The sequence below is a fragment of the Balaenoptera acutorostrata genome, chromosome 8 (assembly GCF_949987535.1).
Source record: "Balaenoptera acutorostrata chromosome 8, mBalAcu1.1, whole genome shotgun sequence".
Classification (NCBI taxonomy): domain Eukaryota; kingdom Metazoa; phylum Chordata; class Mammalia; order Artiodactyla; family Balaenopteridae; genus Balaenoptera; species Balaenoptera acutorostrata.
The window spans coordinates 85,689,789-85,702,739 of record NC_080071.1 but is presented as its reverse complement, the minus strand read 5'-3'; the positions used below and the strand labels follow the sequence as shown (position 1 = coordinate 85,702,739).

The following is a 12,951-nucleotide window of genomic DNA, read 5'->3' as shown; positions in this document are numbered from 1 at the left end:
TATAGAGGCAGCTTGGCCGGAGCAGCAAGGGTGGCGCCGTCAGGCTCCTTCCGGGGAACCACATTCAGCATCGCAGCTCCAGTCGCCATAGCTTTGAACTGTGTCTGTGAGCATCTGTGCTTGATCTCGATTTATTTTGTGCATCCCTGAGCAAGATGTGACCTAAGGTCATGGCTTCTTTGCTTTATGCCATTTCAGTGAAGGTTTCATAGAACGCTCGCTCTGCTTTCAGATGGTGGGGAAAACCTGTAAATGCATTTTAAGCACAAGAATATGCTGGATTTCAGAAATTGTTACAGGGAGCTGTTGATCTACCAGTGTAAAACAAAGGCAGGCTCTAACTTCAAAGGTAATACATTTAGTACAATTAAAGAAACACAGTTTATATTTTTATTAAAGAATTCTGCAGCTAGGGCATACAATTTCTAAATCCCTCTCTAAGAAAAGCATTTGCTGTTACTCCTAATTCAATATTATCCAGTTATAAACTGAACCTTGAGACAAAACCTTAACAAATAAATAATATTAATAATCTCCTTAGTGAAACTCATATTCGTGCATACAACCACTGAATCAAGGGCTACGATTCAAGCACTTTTATTCGTTTCATTGGCCTCTTAGTTTATGAGCACAATCTGAGGCCTATAGAAAATTTTTTTGCAGAGTTCCTCCTGCCCAGTAAATAAAATAGAAAACTAATTGCTGGTTAACATGTAAAGTTGGTGGTTAAATCATCTGTCAAGCATGTTACTAATCCCAAATATGAGACTATCAGGTTGTGAGGATAATAAAATGCCCTTGGTCCAAATGTCTGTGCACTTGACATTGGAGTAGTGGTAACAAATAGCCCTTCTCCAGTGTCTTGCTGTTCTATGGACAGTTCATCTGCCTGAGCTCAGCACAGTTTTTAAAATAGTTCTCTTGATTGATTTCAAACAGAAGATAACTGTGATCCATGACATCACATAATGCTCTTCCTTTATCGGAGATCTCTATTTTTCTAAGCCAAACATGTTTCAGACTGCAGAATGTTCTTCCCAGAATCATTCTGAAATTTCTGGCTGCCTTACTTGTTTACACATATTTTAGAACTATTTAAATTTCCACTTACAATTTGCTCATCACACACACACACAAATGCTTTAATATCATGGCCAGTGTCTTGGGTCAAATTTATCTAAAGTGAGTACAGACCATTCTCAGTTATCCTTGGTAATTAGAGGCAGGAATGGTACTAGTAATTGGAGTCACAGAATGTTACCCCAGCCTAATTTTAGCCAGCCATTTCAGTCTTTTACTCCACCAAACCCTTTAGAGCTGTTTACAAGCGATTACATGGACACATTTCCTTTTTGTTTCATCTCCATTATTTCCTGCTCTAATGTCTAATGGGAGGGGTTGGGTAATGAAAGGGACCACCAAAATAACAATAATCATAAAAGGCAGCTAATGGAAAGGAGAAAGAAAAGCATGGCTGACATATGCAATATTACCTCCAATGATTCAAGAATCGCCTGTAAATTCTTATAGATAATAAATTGCATGTCATACTCCATTTGGTCCAACACAATGACCTGTTTGTTATCATGACATCTTTGGCTGCTGTGAAAGAACCCAGCTCTCTGTTTTTGATAAAGGTAATCTTAAATGCTGAGGCAACGTTTTTCTCTCTCTATATTTACCATTGAATTAGGATGATAGATTGAAAAACACGTTGTGTGTTTTAAAACTGACTACATTACTCCCTTACTTTCATTTACTGACAGTACCAAATTAACAAGAGGCGGTGTTAAATATCGGGAATGGTGCTATACAGCCGATGCATTTTGATGCTTGCACTACTACTTGTGCATCACAAATACGAACTTTTTATCCAATGACCCAGCTTTAGTTAAGTATCCAAGTTAGACCTGCTTATGTTCAGTCTGTCCAGTTGTTTGTTGATTCACCCTATTTTTAGAAGTGGTGATTTCTACCAAATCAAGTCCCCGTTTTACAAAGACAAAAGTAAAATCTACTTGCAATATTCATGTTGCCAACAGAAAAAAAAAGAGAATGCTTATAAAGAATTACAGCAAATACATTATTTCCTGTTTAAATATATCCTGATGATATTGTATAGGGTTGATTGTATATTTATGTTATGTGCTTTATAGGTTTCCCCTCACATATCCAAATACTTTTTATTTACATACAACTAAATAAATTTTGTCCTCTTTAAAGATGGTCAGTGAGTTTTTGTACAAAATCTTTATTTTCTTAGCTTTAAGAGGAAAACTCCTAAAATATAAGTGATAATTATCTGTTTGGTTCTTTCCCCTGGAAGAGTTTTTCTCTACGTATGGTTATAAAACCACCTAGAGAGAATCACTGGGCTTGATTGTTAGAAGGGCCAAGTTCAGCTACAAAATTTAAAATGCACACACCCTATAATCCAGCAACTGCATTTCTAAAATTTTTTCCTACATATGAACAAAGACAAATGAACAAGGATTTTTTGATTTATTGTTTGTTATATAAAAGACTGGAAATAATTTAAATGTCCATCAATGGGAACTGTTAAATAAAGTATGGTATTTATGCAACTGTTAAAAAAAAATACCGATTCATATGTAAAATTAGACAACAGTATCCAAGATATATTGCTAAGAGAAAAAAAGCGAGACATGTTTAACGTACTCCCAATTATGTTTTTGCTAACTACAAAAAAGGTTATTCACATGGCTTGTATATATATATAGAACATTTCTGGAAGGAAACAGAAGGGAACATTAACAGTGTTCAGCTCTGGGGAGGGAAGTTTGGGCTCTGGGGTGGGCCTGACTTTTTCCCTTATGCACATGATGATTTTTCAGTTTAAAACTTGTATCCAAAATTATTTTAAATGCAGATTCCTGGGGCTATTTAAAACCTAATGAATTGGAATCTTGGAGGATGGGGCCAAGATATCTGCCTTGTATTGGATTGGCCAAAAAGTTCGTTCGGGTTTTTCGTACGATGTCACAGAAATACCCAAACGAACTTTTTGGCCAACCCAATAAATAAGCTTATCAGTTGATTTTTATGCTCACTAAAACTGGAGACCAGCTCTCAGCATATTTAAGTGTAAAACATTCCGATCGATTTCTTTCTTTTTTTTGAAAAAGCAAAAGTGAGTTTATTAGCATTGTTTTTTTCTTTTGATAAATGACTACTAGTGTAACACCTTGATAAAGAGAAGCTTGAGAGCCACTATTATATTTTAACAAATTAAAAATAATTTGTTTTCTGTTACAAAAGTATTATGTTACATGTTTATTAGTACACTGAATTTGGTAAGCAAATAAGTATATATTAGTATATTGAAGTTAGTGTAAAAATAAGGAGAAAAAATTTAAATGTAATTCCAGTACCCAGATATAATCATTGCAATATCTTTTATACCCTTTTACTGTTTGTGCATGTGTTTCTCAAAAACAATTTTATACTCTTAAAGTATAATTTATAATTAAATTTTATTATAAATTATAATTATAAAGCAAATTATAAGTTGTTCTTTGCATGAACACTCTATCAAGGACATCTTTCCATATCAGTAGATGTGCATCTTCAGTACAGTGGTCTCAACCATTTTTTTCACTCCAGCACAACTGAGGCATTAAATACAGTTTTGATAATGTTATTCTGTCAACTCTTTTTTTAAGGGGTGAGGAGATGAGGCAGAGAGGAGGGAGGAAAAATGGTCAGTTTAAGTCAAAAAACTCCAGGTAACAAATACCTATCTGCAACATCATTTTTAATGACTGTATAAATTATAATGTTTTAAAAACAAATTCCCAATTGTTAGCCATTTAGGTTGCTTCTACTTTTTGACCATAATGTGTAATATTGTGACAGACACTCCTCCCCACCTCCAATCAATTTCAAATGCTTTTCCTGACTCCCTCACATTATTTCCTTTTATGCATATGACATTCTGATTAATTACTATCCATGGAGCACTCCTAGTGTATAGTATTTTCATTCCACCGTCTCCCTAGTTTCTTTCCATTCAACAGATGTAAACTGGGCTCCTATTAGAACAAGGCAGGCTGATGCCAAGTGCCTGCCCTCGAGTGGCCCGCGTGCAGAGGAAGCTGCTATTGCTGGAAGTGATGATGCAATAACAATGCTAAGGGAGATGAGACTTGTAACCTGTTTAAATGAAACTGTAATTAATAATATAAAAGACACAGAGAGGTTCAATAAAACGAATGCAGAACTATCCCTAGGTATGTCTGTTTGTCAAATGAAAGATGCAGACAACAAGTGATAAACTTACGGTTCTCAAACTCTTGGGTCTCAGGTCCATGTTACAGTCCTGAAAACCAATGAAGTCCCAAAGATCTTTTGTTTTTGTAGGCTGTATCTTATTGATATTTACCATATTAGAAAGTGAAACAGAAATTTAAAAAATTATTTAGTATTGCTTCATTTTAAAATAATAATGAGCCTACTATGTTAATATAAATAACATTGTTTTGAAAAGTAACCATATTTCCCCAAAATTTTTTTAGTAAGAATAGCAGCATTTTTTTACATTTTTGCCAATTTCTTTAATATCTGGCATAATAGAAGACAGCTGGGTTCTCATGTTTGCTTCTGCATTCAATCTGTTTTGATATATGGTTTTGATTGACATATATGAAGGAAATTCAGCCTCATACCTATATGTAGTTGGAAAGAGAGAAGTATTTATTTTAATAGTCTTTTCAGATAATTGTAGTTTGTTTGGTCTTAGGTGGCATTTCTTAAAGGTTATTTGCACTGTGTAATCTGACACCATATCAAATAACTTTTTGTAAAACGTTACATTAAAAGCCTGTCTTGCACTTTGAATGGCTCTTTTGCCCATTTATGATTTTGTAACATAATGCTTTAGTAATTTGGAAAATACTAATCTACTGAGTTTTGTAGCTCTTCCAAATGTTTTCATATCTCAAACAATATTTTTTTAAATCATATGATAATTGTGTGGTTCCATTTATATGAAATGTCCAGAATATGCAAATCCATAGACAGAAAGTATATTAGTGGTTGCCAGAGGCTGGGAGGAGAGAGGAATTGGCATGTGGTATCTTTTGGGGGTGACAAAACTAGATAATAGTGATAGTTTCACAAATTTTTGAATATATAAAAACCATTGAATTATATACTTTAAAAGGGTGAATTTTATGGTATGTGAATTATATCTCAACTGGGAAGTGGACAAGCTCATGGAGGTTGATATAAGTTTTCCAGAATTCTTATTTCCTTTGGAAAGCTTAAATATTATCATTGGTAACAAATACTGCAGTTATTTTCCTTGAAGTGACAGCCTCATTTTCAATAATGTATCTGCCAAAATAAACATGGTATTTCACGAAAAATCCATAGTTGAGTTTGCAACTCAGTTACACAAGTGCTTTTCCTCAAAACAACCAATGGACTTCTATTTGCAGCTGATGTGCCTTGTGCATATTTTCCATTTCGAAACCAAGCAGGACCCTGCAGGGCCTTCCCAGGGACACACACACCCCCACCCCACATCCCTCACCTCTTATTTGTAAAAAAGCTCTAGCCTGCTAGGCCTTCCCTGAGTTCCAAAGAGCAAATTTAACCAGAGAACTGAGAAAATGCAGAAAGAAAGGAAAGCAGTCAAGCAAGACAAAAATAATAATGGGTTAGCCATAAAACAAAGTCAAGGACCTTTAGGTCTTCATCAAGGGCTATAGATAATTTCCCGAGCCATATCCTTGAGTTGTTTTGCAGATACTAAAACCCCCACCAGGTGGAAGAAGTTAACTGCATGCTGACCACCAGCATGTAGACCCCAGACGAGTTGGAACCAGAAGGTTGATGACTGAGATTCCCAAAACTTCATCCTATTACGTCACCATCAACCAATCAGAGAATTGTGCGTGAGCTGACCACACACCCTGTGACCCCCTCCCTCACACTGTCTTTAAAAACCCTTCCCTGAAAGCTATCAGAATTGGGGTCTTTTAAGCATGAGCTGCCTGTTCTCCTTGCTTGGTACCCTGCAATAAACACTGCATTTTCCTTCACCACAACCGGGTTGTCAGTAGATTGGCTTTGCTGCTCAAGTGGACCCAAGTTTGGCTCGGTAACAATTTTGTCATGCAGGATATTAAAAAGATGTGCAGTCAAGAGTAAAGACTTCCTAAAAGGTGGTCATTTTTACTGTTTCCTCAAGGATGTCCTTAAGCGAATCTGGCCATTATTTGACTGCAAGCATAGCAATGAAAAATACAATGACCTCTGGTGCATTTTGGTGGCACGGCTTTGACTCATGCCGAGGCATCAGCAGCACCCACCACTGCTGCTGCACCATCAGTGCAAACCTCAACACAGCTGCTCCAGGATCAACCACGAGAGTGAATCAAGTTATTCAGTATTTTGAATGGTCCAGCACCCCTTGTGTTTGCTTCCAAGCATTCACATAAAAGATCTTTGTCTAGTTGGTGTGATACTAGATGAACACAAGCAAAACAGCGAGTCCGGCCACATCTATTGATTTGTCCATTTGTGAGACAAAAGTACGATTCTGCAGAGAAGATATTAACTCAGGCTTCCTGTTTGCAGCTAAATCTTTGATCTGACAAGCTACTGTATCATTAGAAAGTGGCGCTGCTGTAATTTCTTCTGCGGACTCTCCAGCCAGCCAGCATTCAGCAGTGTCAGCTGTAAGGCTTACATACCTTTCTTTGGGTGCCAGAGGCACTTCCTGTGATGAAGTACCCTGCACAGTCACCTACCCTGCAGGGTACTTCAATGGCTTTGCCTCTCTGGGTTGAAAAGCTATAACAATCAATTTTTGGCTTTTAATGAACTCATCACACTTACATTTAAAATATTCAATTCCTCTTTCTTTAGACTCTGAATGAGTCTCTTAAATGATACCACAACTTAGAAGGTACCAAAAAGGTAAAATTTTAACATTATAAAGCCATGGAATAGATAGCTTTTGAGTCATATTTTGTTTCATATTTACACTTTTTTAGTAGATTTCTGATTCATCTTTTTCTTCATGTTTAGGCTTAGATGGTGCAGCTGTGAGCTAAGAAAGCGAGATTTCTAATCTCCCTTTTTTAAAGCTAATGAGCCATCCTTAACTATAACAATGGATGGAGTGTGGCTTATGTGGACTCCGGGGCTGCAAAGCCAAAATGTTGGGGGAACAGTGACGGGGGTGGGGGGGGGGGGTGGCGGGGAGAATGCTGATGTTCAAATGCAAAGACTGAGAAGCAGCAGCATTCAGCATCTAAGAAAGCGAAACTGAGTCAGGGCAGAGAGCACATCACTGGCAATGCATTAAAGATGCTATAGATGAACTGCCTGGACTTCCAACAATGAAAACAGAGAGAGTCGGGCCGAAGGTCTCAAATTGGCACTGGGTAGCCTCTCTCATTGTCAGGTGAAGTGGAAAGAGGTGCGAGTTCCTTGGGAAGGTCTGGTCCCCAGTGGAGGAAAGTAGCAGGAAGAAGAGAGGACTGAGTTTGGGAAGGTCCCAGTGAGCCATGTTCCACTCTGTTACTCAGTCCTTTCCCCGGTTTTCCCTAAGAGCATGTAAGGGCCTTGAAGAAGAATATACTTATTAGTATTTAAATAAATTTACAATATTTGTTTATAGAAAAATGGGCAATAATTTAGTTCATCAAAAGCTTGGAACATTCTCTGGCCAACTAAATTAGTATGGTCTCTCATAGTATGCTCAAGGTCCTCCCCCTTATAATTTCAAATATGACCTTGGGCAAATTCCATCACCTTTTCAAGTTCCACTGGCCAAACGTGGTTTTGGCTCTGAAAGGAGAGGTGGTGTGGCGTTTGTGGTTAAGAACACAGACTCAGTAGGTATAGAGTTGAATCTCAGCTTTACCACTTATTAGTCATAAAACCTCTGGAAAATTAACTTGCCCTCCCTGAGAATAATTTAGGCTTTGCCGGCCATACAGTCTATATTGTGGCTATCTAACTCTGCCACTGTGTATCATAAATCGTGGCACAACAAAACTTCATATACAGAAACAGGTGGCTGGTTAGATTAGACGTATGCCATAGTTTATAGACCCCTGGTCTATAAGACAGAAATATCATCACTTACCTTCGAGGGTTGCCGTAAGAATTAAATCGGTTACTACCTGTTTATTTCTTGGTAACCGGTAGACAATCAATGGAAGTTGCTATTATTATTATTGTTCCTAAGGTTATTCCAACTCAGTCCGTGACCATGATCTATGGCTCTCAGACTTTCTGGATGGGCAGAACAGATTTCCCAATGGAAAATAGCTTTCCTGAATGAAGATCTCTGTTTGAGGGAACGTGATAAGCAGGAAACAGCGAGTCCTCCGTAGCTCCCATCCCTGAGGGTTCCATGTTGCCAGGGCAAAAGAATGCTATCCCAGTGTGCGGATGATCTCATTTCAAAACAATAAACATGTAAAGCTAAGATGTTAATTTTACTTTGTAAAATGACCTGCTACGTAATAGAATGCTTTTAACTGCAGGTGCACACCTTTTTTTAGTATGGTGGTAGCCTGTCTATTTAACATCCAACCAAAGGCATTCATTTCAAGTTGAAGCCAACTGTTCAGAGTGGAAAAGCTTGGATTCTCTCTCACACTGTATCATATCACAACACAAACTGAAGATAGAGGTCATTACACTAAAGCTCAGAGCAAAAAACTATGCTGCACAGATGTTTTATGTAAGGTCCTTTGATATTATTCTTCAGCAACTGGGCAGTTGGTTTGGGTAATAAATGAGAGCTGATGACCATCTTGTACACGAGCAGCTCAGAAGACAGCAACAAGTGGTAACTAGTGATTTGACCCGACCCCTGCTTCCCGCCCCTCCCCCAAATATAATCACAGCCTAAATTCTTGGCCCTACTCAATAAAACAAAACACTGTGAATTCCATATAATCGAGGTTTAATGCATGTACTATGCCAACCTGTTCAGGAAAAAAAGCAGTAATAGAAGTTGACATTGAGTATAATGTATTTATTTTTTAGTTTATAAATTAAATATTCACATTTGCTATTGTTAATAAATTGTTTTTGGACTTCCCTGGTGGCACAGTGGTTAAGAATCCGTCTGCCAATGCAGATTCAAGCCCTGGTCCAGGAAGATCCCACATGCCACGGAGCAACTAATCCCACGTGCCACAGCTACTAAGCCTGCACTCTAGAGCCTGCGAGCCACAACTACTGAAGCCCGTGCGCCTAGAGCCCGTGCTCCGCAACAAGAGAAGCCACCGCGATGAGAAGCCCGTGCACCGCAACAAAGAGTAGCCCCCGCTCGCTGCAACTAGAGAAAGCCCGCACGCAGCAACAAAGACCCAATGCAGCCAAAAATAAATAAATAATTTTTAAAAAAATAATAAATAAATAGATTGTTCTTATAACACTAAATATATAAATCATCAGAAAATATCAGTATTTTACTTTTACAATTACAACGGTGAATGATAGCCGAGTAGAAACGCTTTTGAGTGAAGAGATAAGAAAAGGCAAGTATAAAATGCTGTGACATTTTACTCTGAAATATGTCATGAACAAAGCAGATTTATCTGTCCACATGAAAGCTGTCAACTGAGGCAGAGAGGCAAATCATCATCGCCTCCCAAATGAGGCGGGAGAGAGGCAAAATGATAGACCACTGAGGGTGCTGGTGTCTTGCAGGATTTTAGGTTGATGATACTGCTCCTATTTTAGTAAAAATAACTATAATAAGGTAATAAGGCACTCAAATTATGAGGACAAATAATTATTGAAATAATCTAATAACCTATGTTGTTTAACCATTACTTTAAAGTAGCCAACATGTTAACAACTCATTTTTAATTATTTAGCTTTTAGCATCTATATTTATCTTATTATCTTTTATATAGATAGTAAGTTTTCAAATGGCCATATATGTGTTCTTACTGATTCATGTTGAATCTAGATTATTATACATGCCCATAAGCTTTCAGAACTCAGTTGATAAAACATCACACATGAAATTTTTAAGCTGTTGGCATTTTGCATCGATGTTACAAATGGGCTGTAATTTGATATTTACGCAGTTATGCTGTGCACACACGCAGCTGCCGCATACACGTGGTATTAACCTGTCACTGAAAACCTGGCCGGGAGTGAAGTCTGGAACTTCTGGGCGAAACGAGGCAGCGGGAGCCGCACAGAAGCACGGGCCCTCCGCCTGCCTGCCAGCCACCAGACACAACTTTGACAGGTTCTTCATCTGCCAGGAAGGAGACTGCGTTTGATTTCACAGATGTCCCTGGAAATCCAAGACTGAGTGTTAAGGGTGTGTGGATGGGGGTTAAAGTCTGATCTGATATGAATCCAGGTTTAGTAAAACAGAAAAGAAAGAGTCTGTCATTAAGCTATGGCTATGGAGCTGTTCCAGAAGGAGTGAGGGGGGAGAACAGCCAGAGTCCCCTTCTTCCCCACCACTGGGGAGACGCCAGGGCATCACAGGAGGTTCCTCTAGCGGGAGGCGAGCGTGGGGTTGGGGAGGCATTATTTTTCTATGTAGCGAAGTGGAGACTGCAGGCAAGAAGAGCTCATAGTGTTGGTAAGGTGATGGGAGGCTGAGAGCTACTTTGCTCTGTAGCCTAAAAGGAGTCATGAGACTATTTGCTGCTGTGAGCGCCTTGTCTGGGTACTTGATTGCCATGAGAACGTAGGAGAAGACAATTGTTAAATAACCCATCTCAGGGAGGTAGAATTTTCTCCCCTAAAACTGTACCGCTTTTGCCCCTCTGCCAACTTAACAGAATACAAAATGTACTTGGGTTTTCACTCAGTTACCCACAGCCTGTGTTTTTAAAATTCCCTGTTATACTCACATGTGGAATCTAAAAAATACAACAAACTGGTGAATATAACCAAAAAAGAAGCAGACTCACAGATCTAGAGAACAAACTAGTGGTTACCAGTGGGGAGGGGGAGAGAGAGGGGCAATAGAGGGGTAGGGAAGAAGGAGGTACAAACTATCAGGTATAAGATGGGCTCAAGGATGTATTGCACAACACAGGGAATATAGCCAATAGTTTGTAATAACTGTAAGTGGAAAGTAACCTTTAAAAATTGTATAAAAATTTTTATACAATAAAATTTTATATAAAATTTTTATACAATAAAATTTTATATAAAATTTTTATAAAATAAAAATCAAACACCCTCCCCCCAAAAAAATCCCTGTTATAATAGCTGTAACTGTCCACATTTCTTTGGGGAAGCCGCATCTCTCTTAGAAACATTTATGGGTTTATTTGACAACGTAAAGCCCTGGGAAGTTGGACTCTGCACGAGGTCTGCAAGCAGAATGCCTAGAATTCTCTCCAGCCATGTCCCAGGGCCGGGTCAGAGGCTGTCCACGTGGGGGGATGAAGCCTGGCATCCGGGTCCCGAGGGAGGGGGACCTGAATACCATCTTAGCGGAGCCGAGTCAGGAAGGCAGCTGCACTCAGCAGGAGTGTCTCCCGCTGCCCCTGTCCCCTCACAGTTCCCTATGGGGACACGCAGCCACCTACTCATGGATGCACTCAGATGACAGACGCCAGGAAAAAATTCAAAAGCCGTGCTCCCCTTTCCAACGTCTAGATAAAATACATACATAATAAAAACCTGCTAATAATCATTTATTGTTTGTTACCATACAGCAGAAGCCTCTTTTCTTATGGGTGGCAGGGCATGGGCGCCTCCTGTCCTGCTGCCCCTGTGCTGGGGCCATGACCTGACCCTCCCTGTGGCAGGGACCATGGTTCGGGCAAAGCCCAGCAGAGGCGGTGTGCTGCATTTGTGTGCAAATACTCTATGGCTCCTTGAATCAACACAACCTTCGTTCTTAATCAAAGGCAGCAGAAGAGGTTTGGACACAGACGGAAAACACCGCCGTGCCTCAACTCTCCTGCAGGTAGGAATGTGTGACCCTACAGCTCACTGTTCCTCTGGCTTCCTTGTCGTTGTATCCTCTTGCGGAGGTGCCGCTGGAGCTGCAGCTTGTTGGTGAAGAACATCTGTCTCCAGCCCATATCCTGGGCCAAGGCTCTCATGTCTGGGGTGATGTGGTCACAGGCAGGCTGGACGATCTGCTCCCACAGTTTGTCTGACGTGCACAACTGTGGGTGGAAAAAGTCAGAGGTGGGTGACATCATACATGGGTTAAGGAAAAGTGCACTCACTCAGATCACTATCCAACTCCTGCTGCCTGTGAGACACTGGAGGAAACACCACGGGTGCACAAAGATGTGCCAGACACAGTTCTGACTCCAGAAACTTCCTCTTTGAGGAGAGAGGCAAGTGCACAAGTATCTAAAGGACGAAGCAATATTCGATTAACGGAATAAACCAAGTCCTGATCTCATTTAAGATGCAAAATTTGAAAAAGAATAGATACATGTATATGTATAACTGAGTCACTTTGGTGTACACCCGAAACTAACACAACATTGTTAATCAACTATACTCCAGTATAAAATAAAAAGTTAAAAAAAAAAGATGCAAAATGCGACATAGTTATAAACAGTACACATACAACATGATATAGTTTACATATGCAACATTATATGGTGAATTTCCAGTTAGCCACATAACAGGCTGATAACGGTGTGGTCAACCGATCTTCACCCAGGGCTGCAGCAGTTTCTCGAGGAGGAGCGTTGCTAACTCTTGCTCAGCTTCATGTTAAACCCTTGCTTGAGTCACCTCTCCCCGGTCTTGTACAGCGGACACCTTAGTTCACTGCGGGCTACTCAGTAGCGAACCGCATCGAAGCAGACAAGCAGCCCTCGGAGACTGCCAACCAGCACACCTAAAATTTACACATTCCTGGTGCCAGGGTCCCGTCCTCATGTTTTATTCGGAGTCCTGTGCATGCATGACATCACACCATGCAACAGAGTGGCCTACAAGATGCAGTCA

At 39.6% G+C, this 12,951-nt stretch overlaps 1 protein-coding gene across 1 annotated transcript in view; it reads right to left on the bottom strand.

The window, feature by feature from the left end:
* Window positions 1-8,988: 8,988 nt before the first annotated feature.
* Window positions 8,989-12,951, bottom strand: part of FBXO36 (F-box protein 36) — a 101,741-nt gene continuing 97,778 nt past the window's right edge. Inside the window, exon 4 of the mRNA XM_057551535.1 lies at window positions 8,989-12,149. Within this exon, the coding sequence (XP_057407518.1) occupies window positions 11,961-12,149 (189 nt within the window). The 3' untranslated portion in view covers window positions 8,989-11,960. The remainder of the gene's footprint in view (window positions 12,150-12,951) is intronic.